General features: G+C 39.3%; 1 protein-coding gene and 1 pseudogene across 1 annotated transcript; both read right to left on the bottom strand.

The window, feature by feature from the left end:
* Nucleotides 1-10412: 10412 nt before the first annotated feature.
* Nucleotides 10413-11053, bottom strand: LOC107511940 (60S ribosomal protein L9-like). The gene is given in 2 exon segments (XM_036222240.1): nucleotides 10413-10519; nucleotides 10522-11053. Coding segments are annotated over 2 exon segments (567 nt in total). The 5' UTR covers nucleotides 11036-11053; the 3' UTR covers nucleotides 10413-10466.
* Nucleotides 11054-12437: 1384 nt separating this feature from the next.
* LOC107511934 lies at nucleotides 12438-13537 on the bottom strand (annotated as a pseudogene).
* Nucleotides 13538-19063: the final 5526 nt, after the last annotated feature.

Below are 19063 nucleotides of genomic sequence, written 5' to 3' on the forward strand. Positions count from 1 at the left end.
AACATTATAGGATACAAATCATGTTCTCCTTTTAAGTGTAACAGATGTGTACTGTAATGCAAATGAACAGTGAAATAATATGTTAAAGACACATAATGAAGGCAAATAACACTTAGCAATAATTAAACAAGGCAAGTTTTAAAACATAGTTACGGAAGACTACAGTGTTTCCTTAGTGAGGTTTGGAGGTGAGAAGGAGATGTGGAGGCTGTACTCGAGACTGTTCCCATTTAACCTCATCAAACTAAAAAGCTTCTGCTCACCAAAAGAAACCGTCAACAAGGTAAAGAGACAACCATTTGAATGGGAAAATATATTTGCAAGCAACGCCTCTGATAAGGGCCTAATATTCAAAATATACACAGAACTAATACAGCTCAATAACAACAACAAAAACAAACGATCCAATCAAAAAATGGACAGAGGACCTGAACAGACACTTCTCTCTGGAGGACATACAAATGGCCAGCAAATATATGAAAAGATTCTCAACTCGCAAGCTTTTAGGGAAATGCAAATCAAAACCACAATGAGACACCATCTCACACCTGTTAGAATAGCTATAATCAACAGGAAAAGTAATAACGAATGCTCGGGAGGATGCAGAGAAATAGGAACCTTAATACACTGCTGGTGGGACTGCAAATTTGTACAGCCACTGTGGAAAACAGTATGGAGGTTCTTCAAAAAAATTAAGAATTGATCTACTATATGATCCAGCAATCCCTCTATTTACCCCAAACACTTGAAAACCCGTATCCGAAAAGATATCTGCACACCGATGTTCATAGTAGCATTACTCACAGTGGACAGGACATGGAAGCAACTGAAGTGTCCTATATGATAGATAGATGACTAGCTAAAGATGCTGTGGTGCATATATACAACGGAATATTACTCAGCCATAAGAAGAGACGAAATACTGCCATTTGCAACAACATGGATGGACCTTGAGATAATCATGCTAAGTGAAATAAGGCAGAAAAAGTTGAAAATCACATGCTATCACTTATATGTGGGATATAAACCTAAAAGCAGCAAATGAACAGGGTAAACAAAGACTCAGGGTAATGGACAATGGATTAATGGTTACGGGGGGGGAGGGGAGGGAGAGTTAAGGGGTAGGGAGGTGGGGAGGGTTAAATCATTTCTTCAATTAAAAATAAAATAAAATATTGGACACAGAAAAAAAAAACGTTCTCATTTAGTGGTGGCTAAAGATGAATAAGAATGAGCTTCAGAAAGAACAGGTGAAATGGGAAATGGCTGAGGTTCAGCCATATCTGGATCCAGGAAGTTTGTGGATAGTCCACTTGCCTTGGCAATAGAGTCTTCAGAAGTGAATTATCTTTTGGAAGTATTGAAATAGCATGACAAGAAACTCAAAATGGACAAGAGTTATGTTTTCTTTGCTTGTGTTATGCAGCTTCTGGAAATTGCATTTGAGTGTTTTCTGCTCTTGTCATGATTATGATCTCTAGTAAGCAACAGAAATCTTTCTGTCTACATGATCTAAAATTTCTTTTAAATATTTGTTGTCAAGTATTAGTGACTCCTTGTATCAGTCTGCCAGGGCTATCATTACAAAATACCAGGGACTGTGTGGCTTAAACAGAAATTTATTTTTTCACAGTTCTGGACACTAGAAATTCAAGATCAAGATGCTGGCAGTGTTGTAGCCGTCAGCCCCCGAAAGACACACGGACCACTGGAACTCAGTGAGTTATAGGAAACACTCTTTATTCAGCTAGCTGGGTCTGCCAGGGGTACGTAGACCCCAAATTAAGCAGCCCCGAAATGTAGAGGTACAGGGTTTTTAAGCCCCAAATCGTATTCTTCATTCTGTCTAAACACAAAAGGCTATCTTTCTTCTATTCACTACCTGTCAACTCACAGGTCAGGTGCATAAGCAGGGGGTACAGAAGCAGAAAGCTTATTGTTAGAATGTTATGTTCCTATGGGTGACAGCCTATGTTCTCATGGACATAGCCATGTTCTCATGGACACAGCAAAGCAGTAATTTTCCTGCAAGAAATAAATTTCTAGCAGTCATTTTTTAGCCATTACAGCAGGTTTGGTTTTACTAAGGCTTGCAGACCACTGCCTTCTCACTGGGCACTCACATGGCCTTTCTCTGGCAAGCCCACTCCTGGTGTTTGTTTTTACAAGGGTACCAGTTATATTGGTTTAGAGCTCCATCCTTATGACTTCATTTTGCCTTAATTACATCTTTAAAGGCCCTGTCTCCAAATACTGTCACATTGAGCATTAGGGCTTCAACATATGAATTGTGTGAGGACACAATTCAGTCCATAATACTCTTCTTCCAACTTAGTTCCTTCCAGCATTATTCCTTCCAATGGAATGTGTTTCTTGGAAGAATCTTGGTAAACTTTCCAGAATTAACTACGTTTAATACTGTGTTTTTATTTTCTCACACACAGGAAATAAGGTATTCTGTGGAAAGCAGATTGTAAGCTGACAAGGTCCTTACAGTCTGCGAGGGCAACCAAGGGTACCTCGTCTCAGTAAACTCTTTCTGAGAACAAGAAAGTATAAATGTAGCCGCAGGCAGGCAAACAAGCTGAAGGTCATGATAAGATATGGCCTGGGAAAAGTAGAAGAAACAATGTTGTTATGCCTAAGGGAAACTGCGTATGCCAACTAGTATGTTCTTGCATAAAAGCAGCTTGCAAAAATAAAACTGCGCCATCGCTCCACCTCCTGATCCCAGCTTTCTGTCTTCTTTCTTTTCATTTCCCACCATTCCCACTCAGGTTTATTTTACAGGGCCGCACTGGATGTGACAGGATTTACCACTTGTTGGATGTGGCAGTGTTCATAGTAAATGACAATGTGTGCATGGCCATACTTAAATCTTTTTCTGGTTTCACCCCTTAAAACACTATCACTTTTAATATCACTTTCCATATACACGCTTCTCTAATCTATAAGTTCACCTGCTTTTCTTCACAGTTTTTCCACCTTAGTCATTTTCATTTTCTAATGTGGGAAATTGATATAGAAAACGTATAACCTTAGACTGTCCTTTCACCAATGCCACACTGTCTTAAGGATCATTATATCTTTACGGTAAGACATAATATCTATTAGTGTGGGACCTCCAACTTTGTTCCTTTACTTCAAGATTGTATTTTCTATTATTTGTCCTTTGCAATTCTATATACATTTTAGAATTGATTTGACAATTTCCACAAAATACCTGTTGGGGATTTGTTTATGATTATATTGAATTGATTGATCAACTTGGGAAGAACTGGTATCTTTACAATATTGATACAATATTGTATCTTTACAATATCTTCCAATCTATGAATACTATATAGCCTTGTGTTTATTTAAGTCTTTACTAATTTTCACCAATGTTTTTATTGTTGTAAAATACACATAATACTTACCCTTTTAACTATTTTAAAGTAATATAGTGTATTAACTACATCTGATGTGACATGCAATCTTTACTACTATCTAGTTCCAGAACTTTTCCATCACCCTAAACAGAAACCCCATATACATTAAGCAGTCACTCTCTATTCCCCCATCCACTGGCTCCTTCAGTCTGCTTCTGTCCCTCCGGATTTGCCTATATTTCATATAAATATTTCATTAAATGGAATCATATGTGGCCTTTTGTGTCTGGCTTCTTTCACTTAGTATGTTTTCAAAGTTCATGCAGAATGTGTTAGTACTTCATATATTTTTTATGTCTGAATAATATTCCATTGTATGTATATATCATGTTTTGTTTATCTGTTTATCTGTTGATGGACATTTGGGTTGTTTCTACCTTTTGACTACTGTGAATAACACTACTTGGTGCACAAGTATCATGTGAGTCCTCGTTTTCAATTCTTTTGACAATGTATCCAGAAGTGGAATTGCCTAATGACATAGTAATTCTATGTTTAATTTTTTGAGAAACTGCCATTTTGTTTTTTACAACAGCTGTACCATTTTATATTACCACCAACATTTTGCCCATTTTTAAATTGGTTGGTTGTTGTTTGGTTGTTGAGTTGTAAATTTTTTTTTTTTTACATATTCTTGATACTAGACTCTTATTTTTTGCAAATATTTTCTCCCATTCTATGATATATTATTTGCAAGTATTTCCTCCCATTCTATGGGTTGTCTTTTCATTCTCTTGATAGTGTCTTTTAATGAACAAAAGTTTAAAATTTTATCTATTTTTCTTTTGTTGCTTGCACTTTTGGTGTCATATTTCAGAAACCATTGTCAAATCCAAAGTCATGAAGGTTTCCCCAAGTTTTCTTCTAAGGATTTTATAATTTTAGTTCTTACTTTTAGATCAATTTGGTGTTAATTTCTGTGTATTGTGTTGGGTAAGGTTCCAAATTCATTACTTTGCATGTAGGGAGGGGTGTGTGTGTGTGTGTGTGTGTGTGTGTGTGTGTGTTTCTTGAATCCATAGTTTGACATTCATGACTGGGGAATTTGTCAGCCATTATGCTATCAAATATTGCTTCTGCTACATTCTCACCTTTTCCTCTTTCAGGACCCCCAACACTTTTTACCATTTCTTATATGTTTATTCTGCTCTTTTTTACATTTTTCATTTTTTTGTCTCTCTGCCTCAGTCTGTATATTTTTTACTAACCTATCTTCCCGTTCACTAATCTCTCTCCAGCTGTGTCAGTTCTGCTGTCACATCTATTGTTATTAATTTCACTTATTGTTTTGCATCCTAGAATTTCCATTTTATTCATCTTTATGTATTCATTCTCCTGTAAAATTTTCCCTTGTGTCATTTTTTTAAACATATTAATTAACTAGTTAAAAATCTGCATCTGAAATCTCAATATCTGTATCTCCTAAGGGTCTGTTGCTACTGACTTTTTCTGGGCCCCATTTCTTGGTATGCCTGGTGGTTTTTATTCAACGCTGAACATTTTGTATGGAAAACTGTAAACACTCTGGGTGATTTTATCTATCTCCAGAGAAGGTATACTTCAGTTTCTCTAGTCAGGGAGTTAGAGGTAGAACAGATTAATTTAATCTGGTTAGGATTGAGCTAATTTGTGGCTGGCATGCTCTAAGGTTTTATCTATTTCTGGTTTCTGTTTTCCCATTACTCTCAGGAAGTAAACTTTAAAAGGTCCTAGTTGAGACCCAGGGATTTTTAGGGAGCCCTTCTTCTTAATCGGCCTGAACGCCATGTTTTATGTCCCGAGCACCATAAGACAGCCAAAAGCTCTGTTTAGAGTCTCATCTCTTGCATATGCTTTCTGCTCAGCTTCTTAGCCTCTCACTCTGCCACTTGCAAAGAAGAAAATGCCTTGCAGGGAAAGTTTATTTTTCTGGACTCTCCTATCCAGGATTTTGGCCCTTCAAATCTTGGTTGTCTCAGGAGCTTCCTCAGCCCCATGAAATTGTTAAGAGAACTTCTGAGCTGCTTGGCCTCTCACCCTGTGCCACTTACAAACTGAAAAATAGTTCTAGGTGAAAAGTGGAGTAGAATTTGGGCTCACCTCAGTAATTTTCCATTCTCTCTGGAAACTTGATTTGTCAGCTTCTAGTTGTCTGGAAGGTCTCTGATGACTTACTTAAAATATTGTTTGTTTTTATTTTTATCTAGCCCTTCTTGTTCTTGGTGGGAAGGTTAGTCTGTTACAAGCCAGTCCATCATAGCTAAAACAGGGAGTCTCTTCTTCATGTTGCACTCATTTCCTTGCTTTATTGTGCATATCACTTATGGCCAATTGACATGTTTTTTTAGTGTTTTTGTGTGTTTGTTTATTGTCAGTCTTCCCTTACCACAATGTGAACTTTATGAGAGCAGGCAATCGATCTGTCTTGTTCATTGCTGTGATGCTAGGACTTAAAACAGTGCTTAGTACATAGTAGGGGATCAATAAATATCTTTAAACATTATAATAGCCTTACGAATGAGTTATAAAAGAAAAATTCTTTTCTTTTTTCTGCAACTGCTTGTATAGGCACTATAGCAAACTGGTTGAGAGCATTATGCCAGTTATCAATTTATTAACTCTCAGCAACAAATTCATCTTTTAGTACTTGCTCCACAGTAATGGACTGGATTATTTGAGCATTTCTCCTCTACAGTGAGCATGATGTAGACGGCACAGTAGGGGCAATGCAGGAGGAAGGAAGTTTTTCTTCCTAGTCCCAATGTGTTGCATTTTGCTTTTATTGCTATATGGTTTATAAGTAGTGTGTGTGAGAGCGCGCATGCATGAGCACGCGTGTGTGTGTGAATGTGCACATGTGTATGTGTGCGTGTGTGCACTCACATGCGCAGTGGCCAAGGGAACCATCCACATGCCCAGGGAATGCAGTCCCTCAGCTACCATGAAGCCCCAGTGTGGGCCCAGTGATCACTTCGCTGCTACTCCCAGTGCAGATACAGCACGCTGCAGGCCTCATGCCTGTGGTGGCGCCCTGACTCCCTCTGCATGCCCGCTCACCAGCCTCAGTTCACTTTACCCTAGAGAGTTATTTCCCATAACCCTCCTGATGTGAACGCCACACACTCCGGGTGCCTCAACCATCTCTGCACGCCTGCCTACCAACTTCAGTTCACTGGCACTCAATTTCCTGCTTTGCCTGACAATTGCTGACTAGCTCTGGCCTGGGCAATCCAGCAAACTTTTCTGCCGTCCAGTGGGCTGCAAACATACCTTCTCCAATAAGATCTGAATCACAGCCTTAGGGACTCTCCGTCAGCTCTAGGATGCTTTTTTGAATCTTCTTCACATCTTTTTGGTTACTATCCTATCATTGTTTAACAATTCTTTATATCAACAATTCTTTACATTAAATTGTCCTGCTTAAATTACTATATGGTTTCCGTCTCTTAATTAGACACAGATTAATAAAGAATTGGTACCAAGAATGGTCCCAGGAAATAGACCCACAAAGATGGGGTTTGGTCATTGGTTTGGTTGTACCCTTGAACTTGAACACCTTGCTGACCTCTTGTCAGTGAGAAATGGGCTGCCAGTAACTCATACCATGCAGTGGCATCACAATGACTAGCATCTGTGGTTGATTGCGATGAAGTGCCAATGGAAACTTGTGCCCTGGGAGTGCATGTGGCTGCTACCCTTCACTATTAGGGTGGTAACAATGACTATAAGAGCTGTAGCATGAGACAGGTTCTTTTGATTGTATTGAGCACTTAAAAGGAGAAAAAGGCAAGCTCAGGCCTGTTAATGTTCAGCTCAAGTCATGGAACGAGAACCAGGGAGCTTCCATGATAACCCTAAAAGAAGTTCTTTCCTGTAGCTCCACGATAGTGCTGAAAATCAAATACAAAATTTAATTGTGTACATTGCTGAATTATAATGACTAGTGAATTAATAATCTTGCCGAGGTTTTCATGTGAAAGTTAGGGCATTGATCAGGAAAGAATAGGATCCTGAACCTTGAAATTGAGACATCTCAGATGAATTGAGACATCCAAATAAAACTGATAATCTTAAATTCCAGGTCATTCTGAGGGCCCTTATTAGTGGAAGTAGTTTGCCCTTTGGTGCCTGATGATACTAGTTTTCCTGTACTTGAAAAACTATGACAACCTTACCTGAGGCAGATACCTTGAAAGCAGCTCAGTCTCCTCAGGACCTACCACAGCCATCTCCTGTTGCCACTAGGTTGTAAATAGTGTCAAATCTTGGTATGCTCTAGAAAGACAGGAACACGATATGAAATAGCTTGGGCACCAAAAGAATTGAAGCACTTTGCTAGTATATATTGGTTCTAAGCTGGGAAACTTACTGGAATGGATTCTGAGGTTGGTAGAACAAGGAGGACAAAATATAACACTGTAGCAGACCAAGTTTTTGTATATGAATAGGCTTATTAGAATTCCAGGCGTAATGTGTGGGCTTGTGTAGCTAGAGGTGGCTCTAACTTGTTATGTGGTTGATTGACTGAAACTTGAATTCAATATTCAACTTTAGTAAGGTAGAATTTAATGAGGTTAAGATGCCAGAGCTTTCCTGGCACGATGTGGAGGAGGAAATCCAAAGGCATAAGGAGACAGCAATGTTGGATTGGATTTATCATGTGCTACCTATCCCTCAACTATATCCTACGTGAAGGCCCAAGAAGACACTCCCTTTCCTAAGACATTAAGAAATATATTGGCGAGGGGATTGCTTACATCCTTGAAAAGTTCTGTGGTTGCTCTCTGTTGTAGGCCAGTTACAACTACAGGGAAGGCCACCTTTAAGATGGGCTCCTGATTTCAATGATGATGGTGATATTCCATTGTAGCACAGGCCAGTGTAAGCACTTAACCATCACAATGAGGTGGGCACATCAGCTGTAAAGAGCATCAAGGATGTTTCAATAATCAGAATGCCTTAACTTGCAAAAATTTTTAGTGGTAGCTAATTGATCATGGTGTCCCTAGGAATGAAATAACCAGCCTACTAGAATATTGCTTGATCTATAATAATATAGGGAGGAGGCAAGAGAACTAAAATGTTAAATCAAGCTATGTTCAGAGACTGTGATATGCTAGTCGGCCAACAGCCAGACCACGATGAAACCTGAAGAACAAAGGCAGATTTCTGCTGGAACTACTAACAAACCATTTCCCCATACCTGTGAAGGGAAAACAGGAAAACAGTCTTTGAGTCCCACTCTCTGCAAAATAAAATCATTCATTCCTTATGGCCAAAACCATGGAGAAGCTATAGATCAAAGGCTGGGAATTGCTGGCAGACCTTTCTTGTTACATATTCTTATCCTTTCACACTGTATGCCCATATAATCAAAGTAAATTGGGTAAACAAAGTCTTTAAACTGTAATTCATAGAAACTAAGAATGATATATAAACTGAGTTCCTCACACACTTGGGGTTCCTCTTATTGTCTTCTCTCTGACCATCTCACTGTCATTCTCTCTGTCTCTCTCTTTCTGTCTTTCTCCGTTTGAGTCTCTCTCAGGCTCTCTCACTCTCTGCCTCTGAGAGGAGACCACACTCTGTCAATGGAGCGTTACCCCTTCTCAAATAAACTTTCTTTTTGACTCTATCTGGCATGCATTTGAATTCTTTCTCAGCCAAGAACCTTCTCTCAGTGCAGAACTACTCAGAGGAATTTTCCCTGTCCTGCATTATCATGACAGGAAAAACTCCAGGTCTGATAGCCAAAAACCTGACTTGAGTCACCACAGAGGAGAATAATCCCCTCTCACCCAGTTTCCAGACTTAAGTCAGTTCACAGACCCAGAGCCCTTTGAAAAGGTCAGATTCCCCTGAGGAAAGACTTTGTACCACTGCTGCAAGTAAAAACCTTAATTTTCCTCCAAGCATTCCCCAAGGGGACATGCAGCCATTTACAAGAGTGAGTATGCACTGGGGAAAAGGAAATACCCAGACCCTTCAGGGATTACAGGACTCTGGCTCTGAGCTGACACCATTCCTTGGGATTCAAAATGCCACTGTGGCCCACCACTCAAAGTAGGGATGTATGGTGAACAGGTGATAGATGGACTCTCAACTCAAGTCTGACTCACTGTGGGTCCAGTTGGCCCATGATCTCACCCTGTGGTCATCTCCCCGGTTCCTGGAAGTATAATTGGAATAGATATACTTGGCAATTGACAAAATTCCTACCTATGGGGATCATTATGGGGTCATTATTGTAGGCAGGGATAATTGGAAGCCTCTGGAACTTCTTCTTCCCCTTGTCAGGATAGTAAACCAGAAGCAATATTGTATCCCTGAGGGAAATGCAGACATTAACACCCCCATCAAAGACGTGAAAGAAGGAGGGCTAGTAATTCATAATCCTTCACATCTAATTCACTAGTTTTGATGCAGAACAGGGAAAATCCCCTTTGAGTGGGGATTCAAGTTCCTGGAGAGAGGCAGGGAGGGAAGGGCGAGGAGGGGTAGAGAGGAGGGGGGAGAAAGAGAGATATAGAGAGAGAGAGAAGGAGGGAGAGAGAGAGCGAGAGAGAGAGATCTTGACTGAGCACAGGAAAGAATTCAAGCACATGCCAGAATTAGAGTCAAAAGGAAAGAAAAATTTATTAGAGAAGGGGTAACACTCCACAGACAGAGCATGGTCTCCTTTCAGAGACAGAGAGAGAGAGACAAGAGGGACACAGAGAGAAAAAGACCAAGACAGAAAAAGCAAAGACCAAAAAAGACCTGAGTGTTTAGGGAATTCAGTTCATATATACATCATTCTTAGTTTCTATGAATTACAGTTTTATTTTCAATACACAGCTTTTATTACATCTTTAAAATATCACAGGGTGGCCACCCTAAATATGTCCAATCATGTCTGTTCTCAGAAGCTAAGCAGGGTCGGGCCTGGTTAGTACTTGGATGGGAGACCACCTAGGAAGAGCACAAAAAACAAACAGACGAACAAATACAATATCACAGGTAAGTCTGAGGAATCATCCAACATCTTGGTGTTTCTGTAGCTGAACAACTTTGACCTTATTCATCAGCCTGCTGAACTGTTCCTTTTTCAGAAACATAGATACCATCCAAAATTTTCTGATATCCTTGTTTTTCATTGTTGTGGCTTGTTGAATCAAAGCAGCTGAATTTGATACAAGTCCAACATCATGTCCTTCAAGAATTAACTCATCTTTCTGGGCTTGAGATACTGAACAAGCAACACCTGACCTCATCCAAACCCTGCGGATGTATTTTCCACCCAAGAAATTTCTAATTTCAACAGGAGAACCATTCTCCTGAATAACAACGTTGATGGGGAAGTGAGCATACGCAGACCTCATCCTGCCCAGTGTAACACTGTTGATCACGTTCTGTACATGACTACAGATAGTGCGAACAGTAGCCGGTTCCCTTCTATTTCCCCACCATTTGTCAACCTGCAGCCTCTTCCTTTTCTTTCCAAGGAGACTGAGTTCTACATTGATGTGATTGAAGTCTCTCCGCAGGGGGCCTCTGGGGCCCGTCACAGTAACTGAGCGTCCCTTCAGAGTGATATTCACATTTTCTGGAACATCAACAGTTTGATTGCTGGGAATAGTCTTCATCCTCACAGTAGATGCAGCAAAGAGGTGAACTGCGTACAGTTTAAAGACTTTGTTCACCCATTTTCCTTTGGTGGTGTAGGTATACAGTGTGAAAGATAAGGGTACTAATGTGAAAGGCACACTAGCCTTTGATCCAGAGGTTCCCCATGATTTTACCTGGATAGGGAATGAATAATTGTATTTATTTTGTGTAGGGCACTACTTAAAGACTCTATTTTCCTGTTTCCTTTCATAGTATGGGTAAATGGTCTGTTAGTAATCTCAGCAGAAACTTCCCTTTGTTCTGCAGGTCCCCCACAGTCTGGCAGCCACACATCGCAGGCTCTGGATATAGCTTGATTTAACATTCAGTTCTCTTGCCTCCTCCTTACATTAGTTTGGCCTGTGCAAAAGTCAGGTGGATATTAGAGAAATGTCTGTGGGCTATTGGAAAGTTAATAATCTGGTGGCGACACTGACTGCAGCTGCTGTCCAGACGTAGGCCGTTGCCTCCTTACCACGGTGCCTTTCCCTGGGCCTGTGACACAGCTAGAAGTGTGTGTGTTTATTTTATTTACAAACATATGAAGCTTTAAAGGTATCTTTTAAAAAATCAATTTCTAACTTAACTATGATCTAAGCATTTGGTTTTGTATGATAATAATCTTTGTAATTTAAGACTTATTTTATGTCCTAGCACGTAGTCAATTTTTGCCATTTTTGTAAATGTCCCATATGTACTTGATGGGAATGTGAATTCTCTAATTATAGTATGTAAAATTGGGTATCTGTGGTGTGCTAATATATTTCTTACTAACCTTACTTGATCTAGAAATTTCTAAGATGTATGTTAAAATCTCCCATTGTCATTAGGGATTATAAACCTAATTCTGTCAGTATTTATATTTATGCTACATTTTTTTAATAAGTTTGTCAGATTTTCTTCCAGCGCCCAATTCTGATGTTACCTACTTCTAATCTTCTGTTTAACCTGTCCATGTAGTTTATAATAATCATTTGTAATCATTTATACCTATCTAATCTTTTTCTATCACATTTCATTAATTTTTCATGCTATCGATTCTTTGTTTTATGACTTCAATAATTTTTAACGTAGCTTGAATCTTGTTTTGTTCAATTTTTTTTTTAGAAAACTATTTTAAATTTATTTAATTGCCAAACGCCTCTTTGGCTTGTATTTGGAGGATCATTATTTAGTCCTGAACCTGATGCATTTTTCTACTTTCTCATCTCCTTGTTTGCAAACCACCTAAAAGTCTTACTTCTTCTTTTGAACATTGTTCTTTTTAACGCATTGCCAAAATGGTCCCTATGCTGTAATCACACAAGATAGTGTTGGAAAGTATGAATATCTAAGTGATTTGTAAAAGGTATTTTTTTTCCTTCTGTTTTGAAATTATATCTATGTTTCTAAAGAGATGGTCACAGCTACCTGAAGCATGTCTTCTTCACTCATAGCATCACCTAGATCACTGTCAAGTGCTCCTGAACTTGTGGTTGGCCTTTCACAGGGGTATGAAAGCTGTCCTGGTGGATCCTCCTGCTGCTGCTGCTGCTGCTGCTGCTACTGCTTTTCAAAGTAGGCTTCTCTTTTCTGTAGCTCTTCTGAAGTAAATGTGTACCTGATGTCTGTGGAACATCTTGAGATATATTTCTGGAACTACCTTGCATACTGAGCTAAATAGCCCTGCAGAGATTTTCTTCTTTATCTTCTATGTCAATTTGTTGGCAACTTAGTACCAGAGCCCGATGCAAAGCCTTCTCATCTTCGTCTACCATTCCTGACCCATCATTTGCTTCTAAGATTCATTCCAGATCTGTTTCCTAGACTCTCTGTTCTTTTTGTTGTGCTAATTCTACTCCAATACGTTTTGGTTGATGCATCTGTTGGACCCTGAGCATCTGCAGGAGTTGGTCAGCTTCACAATCTGGCAGATCACCCTTAAGAACAAATACAGAATAACCTTCCTGTTGTAATTGAGCCAAGAACAATGAAAAGTATGTGTCTGATATTAATTCTGGACCCATCAAGACAGAATTCAAGTTGAACCACTGTTTTCCTAATTTTCTAACTGTAAACCAGTGTTCTTTATAATTGCATATAAGTGATCTTTCATTTATGGGATCAATCCCAAGCCTCTGATACTCTGGACTGTTGAACAGGATTAGTTCCACATTCCAAACTTTTAAGGCATTGCTTATTACTTGAATAGAGAAAAAACCATTGTCATCTATATTTCCAGAAGGCTCCTGTAAAATGTGCAATAGTCTTCACTAGTAATCCTGTCATAGTATTAAAATCATAGTATTAAATCACAAAAATCATAAAATCATAGTATTAAAATGAACTCCTTCGGCTGTTTGCAGCTTCTCTTCTTCATCTAGCTGATATGCAATAGAAGATAATTCTACAGGGCTAAAATATTCTCCTTGCAACAGATTATTCAAGCACTGTTTAGCACAAAGTAAGCTTTCTTGTTTTTCATGGAAGATGGACTCCATGTTTACTTGTCTAGATTAAATTTTTTAATTCTGTTATCTGGGGTGCTTGAGGGTCTAATCCTGGTGTTTGTTATGTAGGCAAACTCTCATTCATGGTGGATTAATTCCTTTTGGGTTTTGTAATTTTGGATTGTGAGTTCATTTTGGTGACCTTGAGATAAACCTTCATAGGCTATTGTAAAGATTGGGTAGATTAACTCAAATGAAGGTATGTCTCAAATCTATGTGAAAATAAAATCACAATGAAAGGAATACATAGAAGGGCAAGAATAGTCCACCAGGTCATGCTCTGTGTAAAAACAAAGCAAGGAAAACCCACAAGAGGGACATGCTTGAACCATCAAACCCTGGCAAGAATCTCTCCCATGGGCCAGGCACTTTACTCATATCATCTTCAACCTTCATAACAACTGCAGGGGAGGTGATGGTCCCATTTCACAGAGAAGAGACTGCAAAAGGTCATTAACTTACATTTATTGGAGAATCCCAGCTAAAACCCATGTCTGAATGATTGTAAAGTTCATGCTCTTTCAAATTCACCCCATTGTCCCTCAGAACTATTACTGAGAAAAAAAAAAACACCCATCCTTTGGGCTACATATTTTTTTTTTTTAGTTTAAATTTTAATTCAGGCCAGTTGCTGCAGTGGATCATAAAAATGTGGTGAATAATAAAAAGAGAAAAAGAATGCATAAAACTACAAAAGAATTGAATTTTAAGTAGAGAAATTTTAGGTCTTCATTTTCTTTCATTTTTCCAATTTGGGATTTTGTTTATGTACAAAGAAGGCAATTAACAAGAAGCTTACTTATGAGAAACCCCTAGAGTCCCCAGAATCTAATAAAAATGTATCTGAGCTGAGCATTCCAAATATAACAGCAAACCAGTGTAAATTCCGTCCCTTAATGAGGAGCTTGCACATGTAACGTCAACACAAATAAGTTTATATCAGCAGACTGGAAACATTAAAGCTGATGGGTAGTGACACATTTCAATGGTCAATCCTTTGTTACCCAGGCCCAAAAAGGCTGCTGGGCTGTGCCCATGGGACTGTTAGGTTCTGGGCTGGTGAGCTCTTCTGAGGATCAGCTTCCAGGGACAAACCAGGGATATTCAGGAATTGCCAACTGTTTTAAATATCAACAATGTATATAACACCTAGTATTTGGAATTAGGGGACCTGATTTTAATAAAGTAGGTTCAATTCACTATAAAACATACAGTATGAGTTTATTTAAAGTACTGGACTGGGTCTCTTGATTTACTCAACTTTCCATCAAAAGTTAGTGCTTGTCATTTGCTATAAATTTAATACATGATCTTCACATCTCAGATTTGGCTCTAGGTTAAATTTTATTATATGGATTTTAAATTTTTTAATAACATTAAATAATTAACTAAATAATTACATTTAATTATTAACCAAAATTATGAAAAGATTACTTTGTTCATGTATATAGCCAAAATAGATGATGCAAATAACTGGAGCCACTGGAAGATTTACTCTCTCAAACTAATTGGTCGATTTTGCATTTTGGCCATGACTTTATTTTTACCAGACTCTGCGAGACCAACCACTGCTACAAAACAAAACAAAAAACTGACATTTAAAAGCATTTTATTTTTCTGTAACAGCCACATCATATAATCTGGATTATTTCTTCTATAACAAATGTATATTGACTTTAACAAAACAAACTAAGTGATTTTAATACCATGACAGCAGTACAAATAAAATATTATTAAAATTGAATTTCGTAATCATATCAACATGAAATCACCTTGGCTTCCTATGTAGTTAGAGCCTTTTAAAGAAAAGCTTTCTTCCTTTTTCAGTTTCTACAGGCTACAGAGTAAATTATTCCAAATGAAAATGTTCTTTCCACATCTGCCTTAATAAAGCCACTGACAGCTACATGAGGGCGTTTACCTCAGCTGCTTACACCCCCGTAAAAGGCCGGAGCGAAGGCCCTCACACTGGTCTCTGCGTGGGCCTATGAAAGAGTTTCTCTGAGCCCTAAACCCAGGGTCAGAACTGTTGGGTGACAGTGGGCTCCTGTGTCCGTTCCACAAAGCACTATAGTGTCTCTCCAGAGGGTAGTGCTCTATGCATACATATCTACAAACAATGCCAAAGGACCCCAGCTCCTTGAATCCTGACCAGTGTTGCATATTTCCCACCTTGCTAACTTTTGTCTAATTGGTATAAAGTAGTTATCTATTTAATGAGTTCCTTATTGCATTTATCATTTCTAAAAGTTCAATTTGGTTCTTTTAAATATCTGCCATACTACTTTTTCTAGTTTCTTATTTCCCGTAGATATATTCAACCTATTTCTTTCAATTGATAAACTTACTCATTTTATAATCTGTACCAGATAGTTCTAATATCTAGTCTTCATGTGGGGCTGCCCCAAGGCAATATGGCACCTATATGCAAATTAGAAAAAGTAGCCCTTCTTCAAACACATTTTTTGAAAAGTTACAATATTATCACAAAATGTGACTAGCTCTGCCAGGGAAAATTTCCCAGCACTCTGGTGGCATACACATGTACCCACATTGTCACCTATTCACACAATCCCTGGATGTCAGGGCACACAGCTGCTGATGGCCACACACTCTATGCCACCCCTGCCCCCAGGTGTCGGATTTGAAGTCTAGCTGCCACAGAAATTGGGCTTCTTAGGCAGTAGGCTGGAACCTAATTTCCTTGTGTCTTGAGTTATCTTTGACAATATACTGGTCATTACATTTGAAAAATTTATAGAAATAATTTGCGGGCCTGTGTTTGCTTCTTCCAGGAGCCTGGGCACATTGTCAGTGCTGAGTTACCCAAAATCAAGGCTTCAGATCCCTTGGATAACCCAGGCAAACAGAAGCAGACTGTAATGCTAGCAGTTGGTCTACTTCTAGTGTACCCTCATCCTGGCTTATTGTGGGGAAGGGGTCCCCTGTTGGACACCCCCCTGCCCCAGGACAGGCCCTGGGTTGTGATGAAGTCCTAGCCATCTCAAGAGACCATCGAAAGGGAAGGTCAGCCCTCCCCTGGTGGGCAAAGGTCCTGAGAGAGCAGCCTCTCTCCTTCCTCCTTGGTTTCTGTGACCTACAGAGTGATGCTGTCCCATCTTGTCAGTTCTTTAGAGAATCTTTTCAACATTTTATCCAGCTTATTCTATAGTTTTCAGCATGAGAGTTGCTAGAGAGAATTTCCCTGCTACTACCAGAAAGAGAAGTTCTGTTGTTTTAATTTGCATTTCTCTGATTAATGGTGAATGTCAGCATCTCTTTTTACAGGTTTGAGTTTCCTCTTCTGTTAAATGCCCATTGCATCCCCTGTGCCCTCTTCATAGTTTCTTGCTTTTGTCTCATTGATTTGCAAGTGTTCCTTAAATACCCTAGCTATTAATGCTGTGTTAGTTTTTTATAATATATTTCCCTGGTCTGTTATCCATTCATTCAGTACCTTTATGGTGTTCTTTATTGAACAAAAATCCTTAATTTCGATGCAGGCAAATTCGACATGTTGTTTTTCCTCTAGGTTTGAAATGTGTCAATATCATCCGTAATAATGGTTCAGACAGAGCTAGTTCTTCCAGCATCATTTGACCTGCACAAAGCAAAGGGGCTCTGACCTGCCTCTGTTTTTCACTAAATTGTGTTTTCACAGGCTGAGTCTGCAGTGTTGGCAACCCTGCCACATTGCTGCTTCATTTGTCAGTTTCCAATAAAAACCACAAGTCCCTCACACGTGCTGCTGTTAAACGTCTGCCCTCTCAGTCCGTGCTTATGAAGTTAAATCTTAGACCTACAGGCAAAGCACAGATCTCTATTATTTTTCATCTTGATCCAGCCCGCCATTCCAGGCTGCTAAATTATTTTTGGACCCTGATTCTGTCATCCAGAGCTTTAGTTGTCCCAGTTTTTGCCACCTGAAACTTTGCTGAATCTATCATCCATTCCCATGTTCAAGTTACTGTAGGAATGTGGAACATGAGAGGACTAAGGCCAGAGCCCTGGACCGCGTTCTGGGTCGGAGTCCTTTTTCAGGAAAATGCTGACTAATGAATGATAACATGCCCCCAGGAGTTACTGAAGAGAATTGAAATGCCTGAGCCTGGCCCAAGTGCTGGGAAGACAAAGGAGGCAAATGAACAAGCTTTCCACCCTCAGAGGGTTCACCTTCTAGAGGAGGAGACAAATACAATTAAATATATGATGGAAATTATAACTTTTGGTTTGACAACTCCCTCATGGATTGTGTTTTCTGAGTCTTATTTGGGATAGACAGTCAAGCAGGAATAAATTTACAAACCATCCCACATTTCCCAACTTACACTTGGGGTTATTTGTAAATTAGTCAAATGCTTCGCTGAAATTCCGGTACACCATGTCTACAGGACTCGTGGAAATATTTCAAACAGGACGGAGATCAATCTAGCGTGAATTGTTCCTTGGGAATATGTGCAGTTCCCTTTTATAACTGCTTTTTAATTATTTGTTCGTAATTCACTGCTGATTTCAATATGGTGCTTCCTCAAAGGTCTCTGAGGCAAGTTCTCTCTGCCAGGATGGCTTTCATCAGGACCAGGAGATTCAAGAACATGATCTTATAGTTCTCAATGTTTATCCCAGGAGGGCGTTTACCTTCCAGCCCAGCAATTCAGGAAAGCTGAGTAAAGCCCCCTCAGGGTCCACTGTGGGGAGGTGGTAATGCAGTGTTTTTTCCAACTTGGGGCCCTGGGAAGGCCAGGGGTGGGGGGCGAGGGGGGGAGGTGTCCTGTCCCATGAATGAATTGTGAAAGGCATTTAGCTGCACTTCTTTTTAAATAAAATTGAATAGAATAGAAAGTGTTATAGAACACACTGTAGATAGTAAAAGTAAATAAGTAAATGTTGTTTTATGAAAATTTCCTTTCATTCTATATTATATGTATGTGCTCTGGGCAAAGACCTAAAACACAACTCTTACTGTGGGTCTTAGTCAAATTGAAGTTTGAAAGCTAGTGGCATAGTGATTAAATCCACCCTTCTGAGTCAGCTAGAACTGGGTTCATCTATGACTTTGGCCAAGTTGCTCAACCTACAAGAATTTCCTCAATAAAACAAGATTATAATAGCCATCTCCTTGGGTTGTTATGAGGATTCAATGAAATAATAAGTGCAAATTGCTTAGTTCAGTACATGGAATGTAATGTGTTCAGAAGTTGTGGTTATTTTCTAGCTTCAAAGATATGCACACGTTTCCTTCTCATTCCCAGCGCTATTAATTGCACTTCCTATTTTCTATTTTCAGCAGTTTGGAGAAGCAAGTCCGTGGCTTTCTAGCAATCTTGAATTTTATGGATATTATTTCTCACACTTTAGAGGGTTTCAAGGCTCATGAACCTGCTTCTCGCGTGGCTGCATGCATGTGTTACGCGCAGTTTGGGACCGGATCTGCGCGCCCCAGCCCGCCCCAGCCCGTTGGAGATGGGTCTCTAGGGCACCTTTGGTTATTAAAGTCAGGGTAGGGTGAGGGTTTTG

This window comes from Rousettus aegyptiacus, unplaced genomic scaffold (assembly GCF_014176215.1).
Source record: "Rousettus aegyptiacus isolate mRouAeg1 unplaced genomic scaffold, mRouAeg1.p scaffold_m13_p_1, whole genome shotgun sequence".
In the NCBI taxonomy this organism is placed as follows: Eukaryota; Metazoa; Chordata; class Mammalia; order Chiroptera; family Pteropodidae; genus Rousettus; species Rousettus aegyptiacus.